At 37.7% G+C, this 18849-nt stretch overlaps 1 protein-coding gene across 1 annotated transcript in view; it reads right to left on the reverse strand.

Moving 5' to 3' along the window:
• Positions 1 to 2737: 2737 nt before the first annotated feature.
• LOC128785535 (damage-control phosphatase ARMT1-like) overlaps positions 2738 to 18849 on the reverse strand; it is a 47238-nt gene continuing 31126 nt past the window's right edge. Inside the window, exons 10-15 of the mRNA XM_053938222.1 lie at positions 14280 to 14597; positions 11358 to 11558; positions 9347 to 9520; positions 8331 to 8573; positions 7208 to 7444; positions 2738 to 3097 (exon numbers count right to left, since the gene is read on the reverse strand). Coding sequence (XP_053794197.1) covers positions 2924 to 3097; positions 7208 to 7444; positions 8331 to 8573; positions 9347 to 9520; positions 11358 to 11558; positions 14280 to 14597 — 1347 coding nt within the window. The 3' untranslated portion in view covers positions 2738 to 2923. The remainder of the gene's footprint in view (positions 3098 to 7207; positions 7445 to 8330; positions 8574 to 9346; positions 9521 to 11357; positions 11559 to 14279; positions 14598 to 18849) is intronic.

Below are 18849 nucleotides of genomic sequence, written 5' to 3' on the forward strand. Positions count from 1 at the left end.
AATAATATGATGCATAGGCAAAAATTCACTTCCATTTACTTTAATACACTTATAACACTAGAACACTCATTTTTCTATCTGCTTTGTGATTTTATTTTTACAGTGTTATAGCATTTAGATAATTTCACTTTAATATCTACAATTGCAACATTTTAATTTGTTGAGTTTTACCTTAACACTTAGTAAAGTTGTTTTCATTGGACTTAGTTCAGCTGTTATTTGGAGAAAAAAATGTAATTCTGTAGCTGTACTGTTCTGTGAGTTAACATCGACTACTTCTATTTCAGTATGCATTCTATTGATAAATCAAGAATTTGATATTCTTTACCACAATAAAAGAGTAATTATGACCAGATAGTAAACTCTTAATCCCACACCTTTTTTAATACAGACAAAACTAGTAAAAATAAGCTACAGGAAGAGGGGTGTCTGCTGACACAACCTTAATACACACTTGCAATGCCTGTCTTGTGATGAATGCATCTTGGTTTAAAAAAAGAAGAAAATATTTGAAAAAAATGTTCAAAACATTCATAAGCCTCTTCTAATTTTTCTCCCAAAAGAAAGACTTACTTCAGTGCTGTAGGGAACAAGCTTTGAAAAAAACCTGAAAGTCAGTTTTTTCAGGGCTTAAATTATATAGGTCAAAAATCACCTGAACTTTGTTCAAATCAAATTTCTTCTTATTTATTTATTTAATTATTTTCTTTGGATACATGGAGAAATATGTCAGTGCTCTTCCAAAACTAAAGCAAATACAGGGAATATTAGTAGTCAGATAATAGGTCCCATTCCTTTGTGAACATGGTAAGCATTAATGCTTCAGAAAATACAGATCTGCTGGGCTAAAAATAGAAAAGGCATTAGAAAACCTTTATTCTTTCTTCTGGCTTAACATGCAAACCACTGATCAAGCATTGCTGTGAACTTCATGTGAAAATCTGCCTCCTTTGAAATAATTTAGAGACCCATACTGGTAGCTTCCGTGGGGCTGGAACTCCACTGCTGGTGCCAGGGCCGGTCGCAGGGTGGCAGGGGACGAGGCTGATGGGCCTGACAGGAGACTTCAAGTCTCATTGCAGACATCAGGAAATCATTTCACAATGCAACCTTACTTTATATTTGTCACTCTCTGAGACTATTTCTTAATGTTATGAATGTATTATCTAAGCTGAGTGGACCTGAATTTGTAATGCAATTTACTTAACTTTCAAAATACAGTAAATCATGTTTTGTATGCTATTTATTAATGTGGATTAAGAAAATGGGTTTTGTTCTTTAGTAATAAATCAAAAAGAAGTGCCAATAAAACCAACAAAACACAACATGAAACTACTTATCTCACAAAGAATTAGAAAATTATTGCATCCTTTTCCACCCTCTAAATCCCCAATCAACATATCACGCCTAAAAATTACATTTCATTCAGCCTTGAACACTTCCAGGGATGGAGCATCCACAACTTCTCTGTGCAACCTGTGCCTCACTACCCACACACACACACACAAAAAAAAAAAAAAAAAAAAAAAAAAAGAATTCTAATATCTAACCTAAACCTGTTCTCTTTCCATTTGAAGTCATTCCCCCTAAAATAATAAATAAATAATACAATAATGTTACATTACAAAACAAAAAAATAAATTTATTTCAATCAGTTAGCCACAGGAGCATAAGAATTTATGCAAGATTTATTTCTGTCTTCTCAAATGACTGATTTTATAAAAGCTTGAGTGTTTATTTCTTTATTTTACAGCAAGTCAATGAAAAACAATTCTTCAGAAGCAAATGAAATAAAAACCTGTTTTGAGTCCCCAGCCAGATACAGAAATTACCACTCTTACTTGAAAAAGTGTAATTTTTCTTAAAATAGTGTGTTCAGTTTTACTGAGTGGGTCATCATTTGCTGAGATATTGTAGAAAGCCCACAAATGGTCAAGACAAAAATAAGTAAGTTGTCTTTACTGATTTACACAACCATACAAAATATGTAATGGGAAGAGAAAACTAAAACCACGGAATCGAGTTTGAATGTGCTATTAAAACAGATTTATTGTCTATATTTCTTTTTTAAAAATAATGGCATTTAACAACACTCAGAAAGCAGTTACTACTAAGGTACTAACTCTTACTAAAACTACTAAGGGGTAGTTTTGTACACCTCATCATCACTTCTCTGAAAATAAACACTATAGTAGTTCAGCTATTTTCTGTAGTGAACAAGAATTCTAAAATTTTCATTAACTCAGAAGAATTGCCACTGTGGATTAATTGCCCAAGGAATACAGCAGCTTTGCAGGAAGCAAACTTTTCAAGACATCATGACCAAGGCCAACACTCAATTATACCAACAGGACTCTGTGAGAAAGCTTTTGCTGCAAAAATTAATTTTTTTGTTTTGCCATAGAAGCAGACAAAAGAAACCAACAGAAGGGGGAAAAAAATCTCTTGCTCCAAAATTGAGATAATCCTCTAACTTGCAGACCATTGTCTTGAAGCTAAAGCCGTTATGTGTAAAAATGCAGAGATGTCCCAGGTGCCAAAAAGAACAGCAGCAGAACAACCCCTACTTGATTTCATCCTTGTCATCTAGAGGTAAAACACAAGGAATGCCACTGAAGCAGACATCCAGTAACTTCTCAAAACTGTGAGCTGACTTTGGGTGACCCATGACTTAAACGCCTCTGCACTGAAACTTGAGGGCATCATTGATGTGCTGCCTATCATTCTGTTTGCCATCTCCAGGCTGTTGGCTTGACTCTACCCATTCCAATCAGTCTCTCTGTTGAAGTTCTAAAAAATTGGCCCTGGTTGCTGTCTCTAGAATAGGAAACAGAAATAGAGATCTGTTTTCTGTGGAGGTCCAGCAGGTAAGGAAGCAAACAGAAAATTTTACTTTGTTCCAGTGAAGAAGATGGATGTTTCCTTACTGTTCCTCTGGGGTTCTTGCCACATCTTTGAGGCAAACACAGGGGAAGAAGTGGTGCTGATGGGAGTGAATCAGCCCTTCAAGGCGTGTAATGATTTCATAGTCAGGAAGAGCCAGGCTGGCAATGTTGAGGCCCAGCATCCGCGAGACCACCTCTCGAAAATCTGCCAGCTGCAACAGCAAACAGAAAGGAGTAAATCAAATAGGAAGCAAAGGAGATGTCAGGGAAAACATGTACATATAGGCATATACAAACACAACACTGATAACTTGTGTTATCAGTGCTAAATATAGGCACATCAACTGTTGCTCAATACAGAGAGCAGAAGAGGACATAAACAGCCCTTTGGGGCATACATCAAATCACAAAACACAAACAGCTGAGATGTCAATTATCTCAAACACAAAACAGTTTTCAAGTGTTTCTTTAGTATCTTTCACAGGCACATCTTCCCTGCCAGCTCAACTCCAAAAACTGAGGAAAACATACTTTTACTTGACCCAGATGACCAAAAACTATACAAACTGGAAACCCTGGTGGGCACTTCCCAGAGCAGAGGTTGTTGCTTGTCCTTGACCACTATCTGCCACCTCTCCCCTCCACCCTGCACTTTCTTGAGAGAAAAGAAAGGAGGAAGTTGGAAGAAAGGTGGAAGTTCTTGGCACATCCTGTGGTCTGACTTTGATTTGAATCAGGATACAGCCCAAATTCAAGATGCAGCTTAAGAAAATGCTTGTTTTTCTTCTGTGCATAGCTGCTGAAAATGTCACAGGAATAGTATTTGGTAAAGTAATTCATTAAAGACACAGCTTTCTCTCTGCAGTTCCAAATGGATAGACATCCACAAGTAGTTGTCATCACTGCTGATTTACTCTTCTCAACTCACAATATGTATCATTATCAGTCAAACTTCAAGGCCTCTTGAACAGACAATAAATTACACAGCCAAAATAACAAATGCCTTAATACTCCTCATCATCAATACATGAAAGAGGAAAATGTTACTTTTTGAGGAAACATGTTTTTATTGCTCTCTATTTGAATGCCAAATATGCTTTTATTGCTCTCTATTTGAATCACCATTCCCAAGCATGAAAGAGACTCAAAATGCCACAAAATCATCAGCACCATTAAGAAACTGGACTCATGTTCTAATGTGGCAACGTCCTCACTCCAAGGGCTAAGGATATGGAGAAAATAAGACAGTCCTGAAATGTCTCCAACCCCAAGAACACTGTGCAGAATTCTAAAGCAGTCAAATCTGTGAGGAAAGGGTTGGCAGCTTTCCTGAAAACAAGGTCTCAGTTTCCAAGACTTTGCCAAAGGCAGTTTATTTCAAACCCTGAGGAGCTGCCATCAATTCAGAAACACAAATATGGAAACCAATACAAAACAGAGCTGAGGTCTGGAGTCCTCAGCACAGGACAGACATGGAACTGTTAGAAGGAGAGCTACAGAGATGATCAGAGGGCTGAAGAACTTCTTTTATGAAGTCAGGCTGAGAGAGCTGGGTTTGTTCAGCCTGGAGAAGAGAAGGCTCCAGGGAGACCTTATGACAGCCTTTCAGGACATAAAGGGGCTTATTAAAAAAAAAAAAGGAGAGCAACACTTTACACAAGCACATAGGGATAGGAAATGGGAGAAGGTTTTTAAACAAAAAGACTTAGATTAGATAGTAGGAAGAAGTTCTTTACTGGGAGCATAGTGAGACACTGGAACAGGTTTGCCCAGGGAACTTGTGCTGTCCCATCCCTGGATGTGTTCAAGGTCAGGCTGAAATGGATTTTGAACAATCTGGTTTAGTGGAAGATGTCCCTGCCCGTGGGAGGTGTGTTGGAACTAGATCATCTTTAGGGTCCCTTCCAATCCAACCCATTCCACGATTCTGTGATTTGAGAATTCAATCCCAGCTACCTGTATTACCAAGGCAGTGAGATGTCTTGGGTCAAATGCTGGAACAGCACTACACCAAAACCCTAAAGTTCCCATATATTATATTCTACACTAGCTCAGGAGGTCACTGATGCAGGGGTCTGGCAGTGTGCTAGGCAAGCAGTATTTTGCAGAAGCTAAAGATTTTTTTAAAACATCTGGCTCACAGACAGGATAAGGAGGCAGTAAAGTTGGAATTTGTTTTCACACAAACTTTACATTGAAAGATCAAGGCAGCTCACTGCAAAGAACCAGCCTTTGGATGAAGGAGAGAAATAATAAAGGATAAACATCACTAAAGACTCAAACACAAAGGTATGCTGCAGACAACAACACTCCTGCTAAATTTTCTTTGCACCTTCCATTCAGTGAGGAAAATTATCATAAGTAAAAAACAGGAAATAAATGCAACTTAGAGCATTAACCCAAGATATTTGGGTTTGAGGAAGTAAAAAGCAGACGCTATATTTTATTTTCACACTGTAACTACAAGAGAGTAGAAGGGGTCTTATTTCAACAGAAAGAGAACAAAAAGAAAAGTGCAAAGAATATTGCAATAATATTCAAGTGGTTTGAAACCCCTTGGATTCAGACAGTAAAAAGTCAACATTTGTATTTGTGCTTTTAGCACAATATTCAGTGTATGACTCCATGGAATTATTTCCTGCATATAATTAACATCTCCTTCTCTGTGTCAGATGCTTTGTTTCCTGATGAGATGTATGAAGAAATTAAATCTTCCTTTGAAATTTCTAACATTTGTTATAAAACGAAACAGTGCTAAAGATTTCCAGGGGAAAAAAGATTCCCATGTTGTTGGTCTTCTCTCCATGTAAATAAAAAAAACTTTTTCTAGACTAATTTTCTGAAATAGCATTCTTAAATTTCATCCAGAGTCATTGTTAAGGCCAATATATGCCATAAAATTTTTAGCTGGGAAATCTAATAAAGTTCTAGGTGTTTCATGTATTCTCCAACATCCTTTGAATTTATGGCCTATACACAGTTACACAGTAATGCAGCCTCGTTGAATCATTTATGTTGGAAAAGACCTTTAAGATTATCAAGTCCAACTCCTAACCGCATTGCCAAGTCCATCACTAGACCGTGTCTAGGTGTCTTTTAAATACTTTTAGGACTGGTGACCCAGCCACTCCCCTGGGCAACTTGTTCCAATGCCTGATTACGCTTTCAGTGAATAAATTTTGCTTAATATCCACAGCACAAACTGAGGCTCCCCCACAGCACAAACTGAGGCTGCTTCCTTTCATCCTATCACTTAGTCTTGTTGCATCTCTTACAACTGGCAAGGAGAAAATGCAAGAGACAGATGTGCGAGAAACAAAAGGAAACAGATGAGATGTTGGTAAGTTTTATACCTAAGATATTTGGGAAAAGATATATCTTAAGAGAGATACTAGGATTTTACAGCATTTTAATACTTCTCTAAAAGGTGATGTAATATTTTGTGATGAGCTGCAGCGTTGCATTGTTTTCCCTGGTCCCAGGCAGCCCGGGAGAGCCTGGAATGGTGCTGCTTCTCGGCGGGACCCAGGGCTGCTGCTTCCTCCCAGGCACTACTGCGTTCTGTGCACTGGGGTGGGCTGGCCGCGGCTTCTGCTGCCGTGCGCGAGGGGTGAGACAAAAGAAGGAAGGAATTGTCCACTCCATCCGTGTGGTTGGCTGGAGAGCTTTTATTTGCTGCGGGGAGCTGCAGTGGAGAGTTGTGACTTGCTCCCTGGCACCGCATGGACAAAATGGCCCCGAACAAAGGAACACACAGGGTTTTATAGGGGGTGGGCCGAGGGAGGCAGAAGCCCCCCTCACCCAATGGGGGCAGGCTACGGGGGAGTGACATGGACCGGGGTAACCAACGTGGACACGACAGGGGCGGACACAGGGCTCCAGGGCTAATGGGGTTGCGGGAACAGGGTAACAGACAGCGAAATCTCCGGAGTGGCCAGGGGGGTGGTTACAGGAATGGCATGGTGAGCTCCAATGGTAGGAGACCCGGAGCAGGCCACCGCGGGGGGGAAAGCACAGGGGATGCACAGGGGTACACAGAACCAGCTAACTAACACACATCAGAACCCCTAATCTGAACCCAAACCCAGGATGCAACAATGAGCAAAGAAAATAATGTCTGCATTTATTATTCTCTTGCAAAACTTAACTTGCAGAATAGCTTTGCAATTATAACTGTCACTGTGGCTCACAAGTGTGACCTAAAATTTCCTTGTTTGATAATGTTTGGAACAGTTTAAAGCACAGATGGGTAGCTGCTCCACTACACCAATTTCCTACACTCTAAGGGACACCTAGCACTTGTCAAATACCTATACACCTACCTGTCTCTCTCTTTTTGCTAGTTCAGCAAGGGTTGTTTTAAGCACCTTCATCTCACTGGTAACTGCTTCTAACATATTTTTGTTTTTCTCTTTATCTTCTGTAGCTTCACGCTCCTTTAAAAGAAGTTCCGATTTGGCAGATTTAAGTTGTTTCTCAGCTTTTTCTTTCATTCTTTCCAATTTGTCTTGAGATTTACTGAGTTCCTCTATTGTTCTGTTCTGCTCCAAAGTTTTGATCTGCAATAAGATAAAGAAGTATTAAATTTGCCATACTTTTTCATCTAACCTGAGCAAACAATAAAAATATCAGGAGTGATCATGAATAAGCATTTTAGTGTGGTTTCTTTTGGGTTCTTCATTAAATCATCACATGTACATGTGAACAAAAATGTTATTTAAGGATACTGGCCTATTTCAACAAAATTAACAAAAAGATTTTTCCTTCAAAGACAGTTAATTTTCCACAGGTTTTGTGAAAAGTAGCATCTGGACAGAAAAGAAAATCCACAGTGAGGGTTCACTCTCTTCCAGCTTCTGGAAAAATAGTACTAAAAAGAGGTGTCAAATGTTTTGCTGGTAAAAATGGCTCAGTGGGAACATGTGCATAGTTGTCTATTTCACTCCATCAGCAACAAGACAAAAAGTCACATAAAATCAATCTTCCTTTCTCTTAGTGGTGGCAAGCTATCAATGGCTGCAAACTACTAGTATTCACCTAAGTAAAAGAAGGTGCTGTATTACTATTGCAATGTAATGCAACATAGAAACAATTAAAATTTAAAATCTTGCCTGTTATATTCCCCCCATACTCATCAGAAGAGATATTAATTGCTTCTGTGAGCAACTCATGGGAAAATACATGACAGTCATACCAACAGGAAAGAAAGGGATGCATATACTGTATTTTTCTTATACTAGCCCAAAAATTTATGTTGGGCTTTGCAAATGCTACTAGGCATAACAAGACAAATTTTTAAATACCCAAAACATTATAATATTATATTTGCTTTTGCCACCTAGATTTGAGCAGTTGTCCATGAACACATTTATTTAAATGAAGTCCAGCTGTATGCAACTGGAATAGAAAAATGGATAGAAGTACAAATGTAATCTTTTAACTCACCTTAAGTTCACTGGTTTCAGACAGCTTGGCTTTGAGATCAGTATTTGTTTTCCTTGCCAGATCAAGCTGCTTCTGTAGCCTCTCTATCATCTTATGTAACTTTCTGACAGCAAGATTGGCCTCATCCCTTTCCACAGCTAAGGCAGTCCTTACTTGCTTCTCTTCCTCCAGCTGGGTTATTTTCTGCCGCAGAAGGTTCATGTGCAGCTCTCTGCTTTCAAGCTTTTCTTTCTGAGCCTTCAACTTGATTTCCAAACACAAGAACATTTGAAAAAATAAATGTGAAAGACCGTGGTATTACATAATCACCAAATTTAATCCTCATGTTGCATTTATAACCTGAACTCCTTTTCCTCTCTTGAAAACTTTGTGAAGAAGTATCAACATATATACCCTAACTTGATACTTCTTGTATTACCAATTCATTGTGCTTCTCTATTGTTGTAAGCCTTAAACAGACCCAATTCCCAGCTCTATACCAGTCTGACAAGCCTAAACCCAAAAGTTTTCCCTATGTCAGAACAGGATGACAGAGGGCTGCTTGACCAAATTTGAACAAACTTGTTCCTGTAGGATCAACTGAATGAAAGAACAGTTCCTGTTGGAAACGTTGCAATTCTTGGTGAAGTACAACCAAGACCCCACTAGCTTCTAGAGAAGTTTGTGTAATGTGCATCCCTCCTTGGCAGATCCCTTTAGATTTAAATATTTATGGCAGTTGTTTACAGAACTATAAATGCATATTAAAAAGTAGACAAATATACAGCTATAAACATCCATAACTTCTTCATTTTTTCTTAAGAAGTTGTGAAAAACAGTATCGTGTTCAACCGACTGATGGGTTTATTATTTCAATATGCAGCCTTTTTGCACAGTTTGCAAATATTCACTATCTTCTTTTTATGTCATGGATATCTTTGAAATTCCTTGCACATATACAGTCTGCTGTTTCTAACAAGCCACTACAGAAACATAGCCATATGTTTATCTTTGAATGGTATGTCTTTTTTGCATACCTTCCTTCTGAGGCTGTATGCCACAGTCTTGTTCTCAACTACCGCATCCCCTTCCAGTTTTACCAACTGCTCTACCCGGGCCAGAATCACATCCATAGTCATATCAAATCCAACTTCTGCTGCTAGACTATCCAGCTTCATCTTCTCATTAAGTTGCTCCAGAAATTTCAGATACTAAGATGTGGGAAAGTGGGCAGAAGAATAATAAAATTTCATTAAAAGTCATGAAGTACACTTTAAAAGCAATCCCAACTACAGAGGCAGCCAACAATATGTTGGCTCAGTGTATTATTTCTTGTACACTACAAGAAATAATACACTGAAAGAGTGTAATTGGGCACACTCCTGACACAACTGCAAATTCTCCCTATATCCTTTTTTAATCAACACTTACTTTGTCCATAAATGGCCTAGATAGACTGTATTTATCTTCTTAGCAAGAAAAATTGGGGTTTGCTTCTCTGCAGGAATAGGTAGGTCCCTGCTTCTGACTCCAGTTCCTGTCTGGAGCTCTGTTGATTTACATGGCCGTGCATTGGCAGGGAGAAGTCAGAATGGGCAGCTGTGTCCTAACTAATACTGCAAGTGCTGGGATTGCCCCGTACTGTGAGCTCTCAAACAGAGGGAACTGGTACCAGTGATGCCATGAATGACATACAATGTAGTCTGTGGAGATGCAGGAATGTTAACACAGTCAGCCTCCAGCCCTTCTTTGGAACAGCAAGGTTTAGAGATAAGTTACTGGTTTACAAATTGCTTTTAAGGTTATTTTAACTGCATCTCCATCTGGTTTACTGATGTGAACACATACAGATATCAAATAGTATTCAATCCAATTTTTCCTTCTTTCGTCCTGCCCTACCAGCTCTTTAAAAATTGCTTTAGCCCCTTGCTCTCAATTAGCTTCTCTTGCAAAATCCAGAACCCTCCTTCTCACTAAGAACTGTTTTCCTTTATTTCCTCTTACTTCTGGTGCAAACCATTATCTTTGCAAAGAACCAACAAAATAAATAAAAAGAAAAAAAAACCAAAACACCAACAAACCACTTTCACCATTTGTTCATTACAACATTACCATTGTTTTTGCTTCATGATATTTCTGCTTCAAAAAAATAAAAACAGCAGCATAAGAGGAAAGCACTGCAGTTATTCATTGACAGAAAAAAATTGCAAAAAAGATCTCTTCATTGCAGCAAAATCTAGAGAATAATTTAAGAATCTAAGGCCACATGTTATTCACAGAGGAAGCAAAGCAGAAGGAACAGCTCCTTTTTCTAGTCCTCTCCCAATGTGATGCTTCATTCAAAAAAGTTATTTTATCATAATCTAAGGCAAAACAAATAGCATAAAATTGTTGATTCCTCTAAGCATTAATCCTGGCCTGGCAACATGCTGCAACTTTGCTCTTTGTAGCTGTAGTGTTTGGCTTTCCAGATACTATGTCATTTTTCAAACTCTTTGGTACGTGAATGAGTTATAGGCTGTGTGTTCATTCAAACAATTAGACAAAAAACCCTAGTAGTCATGATTGTCTAATAATATAAATGAATCAAAAACTACAAGACCTTGAGAAATTGCAGACCAGATAATGTTTTAGAGAAAGACATCGGGATGAAAGAAATTTTGACATCAGAGAATAATTGAAGGACTTCTGATGGGGTATTGACAGGGACTTATTTTAAGCTTTTTAAGCTGGTTTTGGGGTATAGATTGGTTTTAGGATTTGGTTTTTTTTTGCTTGGTGGGGTTTTTTTGGGGGGGTGGGTTTTTGTTTGTTTTGTTTCACAGTAATGGACTTGGAACTCAAAAACTTAGCTACATCTTCCAACTGCAATTGTTGGTCAAAGAAAAGGTATTGTTGGTCAAAGAAAAGGTATTATTACTCCCTACATGATGTCTGACTTTGCTATTTCACATTACTTGCCGTGCTCCAGTGGACCAGTGCAATACAATGAGCTGTGTCTCTACCTTAAGTGACTTCTATTCAAAAGTAAATAATGTGTGCAACTACTTTTTGTTTCTCAAGCTTCAAACCATCTTGCATCAGGTCTCTAGTTAATAATTCCTCTTCCAAGTGTTTCACTTGATCGCGGAAATTCTCAGAACATTTTTCAGCTTTCCTGTTCCTCTCTAGGGCTTCATGGTACAATCTGGTCTGATTTTCCAAAGCTTTAGTCGATTTAGCTAATTGTGTTTCAAGCTGAGATACCATCTAGGGAGCAAGCAAACCAACAAAGCATATGGGGTTACGTGGGAAATGCTAGAAAGATATTAAAGATAAATAAACAAATTATTAAAAATAGGGCAAAATATCTATCTTTAAAATATATGCATTTAAAAAGTAAAAAAGAAAAATCTGTAACCACCAGCAAAAAATTGCAGAAGTGGAGACACCCAAGAGTGAACAGCAGATACTATAAATAAGTCAAATGACTAAAAGGTATTGCTATATATTAAAAAATCAATTCAGATATTTTGTACAGATACAAAGTAATTCAGACAAAAATTTTCCAAATATGTGGGCACAGCAGCAATACCTGGCAGTCAGCTATCATTCCTTGAAATAAGCCAAAGAAATCACTATTCTTTGGAGGAGGTGATTAGCAAAAGCATATAAATTATTTAGATAATACATGCAGCATGTAGGCGAGAATGTAGATATGGGTAATTAAGTCTCAGAGAAGTGTTTCCCAACTGGTAACTGTTAAGCAGTGTTCAAAAGATAGTACTTTAAAAAATATTAGTAATAATAATTTCTGTAATCTAGCTAGAGCCACAAGATAAAAGGATAAAATCTCATAACAAGCAACGAGAACAATTTTGAAAAAAAATTCTAATTCTTCACTGTTAACTTTACAACTCCTGCATATAATGTAATGGATTTTAGGTTGTAAACTATTTATAAATTAAATGCTTTAAAGTATATGGTTACACTACTGCCAAATACTGAAAGGCAGTTCTATACACCAAGTTGCTTGTTTCCCTCTGTAGTCTTCTTACTGTCATATAAGTTTTTTGTCACATAGTTAACTATAGTGCATTTGAAACTCAGTGTTCAGACACTCATCTCCAAGCAGCCTCTTAATTTTAAGCATCTTGTTGGTTCCTGTTAATAAAATTAACAGTAAGTACACGGAGCTCTCATTAATTTTAACGGCACTGAAAGGTTTCCAACTCAAACTGCAATTAAATACAAACAGTTTACCCCCAACTTGCCTAAAAACACTGAGAAATTACTGATATTCATGCAGTAGACAGCACTAAACAGTAATAAATCTGCAAGAACCCACAAACATATTTTATGCTGTTTTGCATTTCACATCACTCACCAGGAACAAGAATTTCAGTAACTTGTTCCCCCACAGATGTGCTAATGCCAGGGAACCTAGAGCCCCTTTATCAGGTTGCAGAGGGAGTTTTAGAGGCTTCAAAGATCCATAAACATGAGAAAGTGAAGGACTCTACCACAGAAGCAAAGCAGAAGCTGTCATTTTATCATCCTGGGACATCCTAGTGCAACTTTCATCCTTGGCTTAGGGACAACCCACAAGGTAGACATTTCCTAAAACAGCATTGCAGCCTTGTTACCTACCCAAGCCTAATCTTATAAAGGCTGCATTTTTGGTCCTGTAGTTCTAACCTCCACAACTTCTCATTCCTATGACTAATGCAGCTTGATCAGTCAACCTGCAAAAATAAAAACCCCTTTCCTGCTTTTTGTTTTAATGTGGCTACTGGGTAATGTCAGACTACAACCATTTTACATGTGACACAAAGCAGGGTCTGTGTGGATCTGCAGGAGGGTAGGAGGGCTCTGCAGAGGGATCTGGGCAGGCTGGATCAATGGGCTTATGCCAATGTATGAAGTTGAACAAGGCAAAGTGCCAGTTCCAAGTGCCAGGTCCTACCCTTGGGTCACAACATTGCTGCAGGCTGGGCAGAGTGGCTGAGAAGCTGCGTGGTGGAAAAGGATGTGTGGGTGCTGGCTGAAACTGAGCCAACAATGTGCCCAGGTAGGCAAGAAGGCCAATGCCACAGGTTTTTGGTTTTGTTTTTTTTTAAGTACTTCACCAAAATGCACAGAATATTTTCAAGAACTATTTCCAGCCTTGGACAGAATTTGCTGTCATTAAAAACTATCACATCAGCAGGAAATGCTAGAATTTCAAAACCTGGCAAGAATATTAGAGCTGGTTTTCAGTGGCTCACTGAAAGCAGCTTTGGATTTAGTATGTGACTTTTAATTATATAAATAGTCCTCACTGACAAAATTAATAAAATATAAACAAGCGAGAAACTTCAGTGCAGTGTCAGGATGCTGACATTGGTCAGGCTGCATTCCGATTCACCTTTCTCCTGAGCTGCCCCTTCTCTATCTATACATTCAAACACACTTTTGCAAACCGCCAGCCCAAATGCCTGAAGCCACAGCCTTCCTTTTACTTTCTTCGGATGCTGAATAATGTTTAACTGTAAGTGTAAAAACACATCTTTATTTTTAGGTGCAGGTTTTGAGGATTGGAGGGAAAGAAGTTGCCTATGGCAACTCATCAATTATATTTGCTTTGAGAAAGAAGTCAGTTCTTGAAGTCACCATTGTAGCAGCAAATCCATACTTGTTCACAGGTTTTACTAAATCATAGCAACCAGCCACCTTTGATGTCTGCTGGCACAGAAACCAAATTTCAATGTTGTAACTGAAAGACCATTCCAAATCTTTTCTTCTTAACATCATCCATTATTAATTTAATCCTGCTTAATAAAACATAGATGCTTTTCCCCTATTACCTTAAGTCAATAGACAACAAAATTAAAGGTTTCTGTCATTCCAAAACCTAAGCAGAAAGAACCAACACTCTATCAGATGAATAAAATTAAACAGAACCCAAAGAGAATAAATACACACATTGGTGTGTGGTACTTGCTGACTTACTATTTCTTTATTCTCCTCTTTACAATTTATTTCTTGGATCTTCTCCAAAATGGCCTTCTCAGAAGGTTTAACTATTGCAGACCCACAGCTGAGCAGGGTAGCAATTTCTTCTTTAAAAGCCTCTAAAGAGCTCTGAGCAGTCCTGGCCTCTTCTCTGCTACTCTTAAAGTTTGCATCTAACTCGCTGGAAGATTTCTTCAGATTGTGCAGCTCCTGCTTTGAGGTGTCCAAAGCTTTCTGGTTAACAGTCAGTTTCTCTTGGAGGTTTCTGATCTCCATCTCTAAACTCTGCTTCTTTATTATAGCACTGTCAAGATCCTAAAGTGCATGAAAAAATTAAACAAGATTTTTAAAATCAGTTAGAAACCCTCTCCACAACACACAAATTAAGGAATAACTCAGGAGCAGGTACTGCAGACAGAGAAACTAGGACCCATATTCTTCATATTTGCTCAACCTCAGGGTCTCATAGGGGAACTGCCACTGAAATTGATGAAAACCTGAAGTCTGCTGTAATCACACTAAAGCCTAACCTCTTATACTGGTTTGCAAAAAGGAATACATAAATAAAATTTCCAAGTGAATGAAGCCAAATTTTTTATTGTAAAACTATTGAAATCTTACTTTTCCATCCAGATAATATGGCCTGAAAAACAAGCAGTGAAAAAGATGTATCACAAATAAGGCCAAAGTACTACAACTGAGAGGGTAAGTGTAGGATAGAATAGAATATTTCAGTTGGAAGGGAGCTGCAGTGATGACCAACTCCAACTGCCTGACAATTCAGAGCTGACCGAAACTATAGACATAATCTCCTTGAATATGGTGATAAGAGGTGATCTCTGAGATCGGTTTATTTGAATGCAACAAAAATTCCTGAGATTATTTCTTTATTATTGAGAAATGAGAAGTGAGGGACCAGACAAATCAAGGCTTGGTTGGGAAGGAATAAAATATAGCCAATACATATGTATCTATATCAGTTGTATATAAGTATTGACATAATTGGTCAGAGCAGACAGAAAGAATTATGCATCCTGACCCATGACACCAAAACAAATTATGACAGAAAAAAATATAAATAACCATCTAAACATAAAGAAGTATTGTGTGTCTCTCCTTTCCCCACAATACCAATATTAAGAGTGCTTACACATACATATACAAGAAAAATATTTGCAGCAAGACCAACTAAAAGTACAGCAAAGACTAGTTCTTCATTTCTCAGGGCATTTTCTAATTGGTAAGAACAAATTGGAAAGAATATTATTTCACACATGAGACAAAAAGGAAAGAATAATATTTCACTGACAACACAAAATTACTAGAGGATTGGATTCTTCTGGAGGTCTCAGTGGTAAGTAGAAGCTCAGTAAGTGGACTGATATGAGTTAAGATCATGCACACTGGAGTTAAAGAACTGTTCCTGGAGCAGTTATGAATGTGGTGGTTACACAAGGGTCTCTCTGGGTCTGCATGTGCTTGCAGAGTGGAGCATAATATGTCATTTGTCTTATTGGAATACCTGTCAATCAAGCAGTTAAACCTGGGAGCATTTCTGTAGATCAGCAGGGAGTGTGGCAAAAAAAAAAAAAAAGGAGTTTGGAGTGCACTTTTAGGAAAGAAAACATAAAAATATGATACTAAAAATACTAAAATTTTTAATAGCTACAAAAAAGGCAAACATGCAAAGACATAAATAAAAGCAACCCCCGTCATTTAGGAATTATTTGTTATTACACATTTCTGAAGTAATTTTAGAATTGTTTTAGAAACAAATGTCAGCCTGATTCCTTGCCAATTTCTGTTTTTTATTCTAGACAAGTCCTATTAATAGAAAATTCCCACCTGTGCTCAGAACTACATTATGGTAACTACAGCAAAGAATAAAGAGTCATTTATTTCAATTACAGTTTTCAGCAGTGTGTATTTTTCCTTTCAGAAAGGCAGTGCTAAAATGGTTTGCCAGTACCAGGGAGCTTACCTAATCACCATCTTGTAAAATTGTGAACATCTGAAATCAAAGATAGTTTATTAAAAAGATCAAGGTCTAAAATAAAGAAGTACAAGCCACCAAACAGTGGCTGGGAAACTGCCTGGCATCAAAGCACCTGGGGGTGCTGATTGACAGCAGCTGAAAATGAGCCAGCTGTGCCCAGGTGGCCAAGAAGGCCAATGGCATCCTGGCCTGGATCAGCAATAGTGTGGCCAGCAGGAGCAGGGCAGGGATTGGCCACTCTGCACTGGTGAGGCTGCACCTCGAGTGCTGTGTCCAGTTCTGGGCCCCTCACTACAGGAAGGACATTGAGGTGCTCTGGTGTCCAGAGAAGGACAACGGAGCTGGTGAAGGGTCTGGAGCACAAGTCTCATGAGGAGGATCTGGAGGAGCTAGGTGTGTTTAAACTGGAGGAGGCTCAAGAGAGACCTTATCACTCTCTACAACTGCCTGAAAGGAGGCTGGAGCCAGGTAGGGGTCGATTTCTTCTCCCAGTTAAGAAACATAGGAAATGGCCTTGAATTGTGGCAAGAGAGGTTTATATTGGATATTAGGAAAGTATTCTTCATCAAAAGAGCAGCAAAGCACTGGAGCAGACTGCCCAGGGAAGTAAGTGGTGGAGTCACCACCCCTGGATATATACTTAGGGATATACAGGATATTAGGATGCAGGATACTTAGGGACATGGTTTAATGGTGGGTTTGGCAGTGCTGGGTTAACAGTTGAACTCCATGAACTCACAGGTCTTTTCCAACCTAAATTCCATGATTGTATTAATAATGACACCCCAGTCAGCAGCATGCTCTCAATAGACTAAAGTCAACTACATATACATATACAAAAAAAGACCCCACATTACATTAACATTAATAATAAGGTATTAGAAGAATGCAGGTATTATCTAGATCAATTCTTATACCAGCTGCCATATACAAAAAAGACCCCACATTACATTAACATTAATAATAAGGTATTAAAAGAATGCAGGTATTATCTAGATCAATTCTTATACCAGCTGCACCTCCAGGTACTACTGTTATACCAGAAGGATTGTAAACTAGTTTGCTCTTATCTCTTGTCTTCTCAAATGATTCAATCTGGAAATATCTGTGATGCCTGCTGAAACCTGTCTCTAATATGTATTTTCTTAATGACATCTTATAAACAAAAACAAAACAAAAAAAATTTCCAGGTTCTGAGAAACTTCCTGTATTTATCTGTTGGTACAAGAAAAACCTAAAATCATTTGGCTGTCTCTCCTACAATCTAAGTATTTGGGTATATTCAAAATGTAGCCATATTTCTCAAGTCCAATGAAATTCCTTAAATAAGGTTTTCATAATTAACTCTTTTCATAAAATTGATTTATTTTAATATGTTTATATTAAATAGAAACTACTTAGATGTATTTTGTTCATTAACATAACAATATAAGCCAATATTGAACACTGAAGAGTATTTGCTTGGTTAATTTTGCATCAATAGTAAATGCAGACGTATTTGTATTAATTAAAATTGCTTGCATACATTTCAACTTTGTTCTTTAAAGATTTTGCACGGTACAGCTTTGCAAAACAAATGTTTAAAATAACACTTCAGAGGGAAATCACAAATATTTCCAGGTTGAGCCATCAGCAAAGATGTGAAACAGAGCAAGACAGTTTACTAGTTCTTGTGGCTCATCTGTGGCAATGCTGTATTTAAATTAATGCAGAAGAATATATGCATTCTCTTCTATATCTTAGATAAATACCATAGAGGAATTTATTAAATATAAAAAAGAAATTTGGTTAAAGTAAGACATTTTAGAGGACCTACAGACACTCTCAAAGAATGTTATCATTCTCTAATTATGATTATCATAAGCAATAATCACTCTCTGGAATTACAGAAAGAAAGTTTGGGTATTCCAATTCTCAGTCTAGAAATCTGGGCAGGATTTAAACGTTGTTTTTCATTAAATGCAAATTTTATATCCAATGCAGCCATAATAAAGGTATGCACAATATTTACAGATTTCCAGAAGCAAAATCTTGCAATATTCCATCAGAAACATGAGAAATTCAGAAATAAATAGAAGAACATATTCAGAAATAAATAAAAATAATAGATTAGGAAAAAAACAGCTTCTTGAACTCCTTTTTTTACTTTTATTAGTTTCAGGAATTATTGGCTTTTATTCTTTGCTGCTTGATAATGTCATGCAGTGAGACTGAGAGTGGAACAGATAAAATGATTGTTCACTTGTTAATGTTCCTCAAATGGAGCCCAGCTAACTGCAACAAATACTCAAGTGTCAAACATGCTAAAGAATATTTTAAATATATTAACCTTAAAATGTAATTAACTGGCTTTCATTTTATTCAGTAAGAATTTTTGAATACAGGCAGCTACTTCCTCCTGGGACATTAAAAAAAGTGCACCTGATCAAGAGAAGGAATTCATAGAATTCCTAAGGAATGTGAGTGGAGAACTACCTGGCAACTAAAACAGGCAATTAAAAAAAATTCAGAGGGGTGGCAGGGAACGGTATGGTGGCCAAATCTTGGTGGAGATGACTGACAGAACAGTGT

The sequence above is a fragment of the Vidua chalybeata genome, chromosome 3 (assembly GCF_026979565.1).
Source record: "Vidua chalybeata isolate OUT-0048 chromosome 3, bVidCha1 merged haplotype, whole genome shotgun sequence".
Lineage (NCBI taxonomy): Eukaryota > Metazoa > Chordata > Aves > Passeriformes > Viduidae > Vidua > Vidua chalybeata.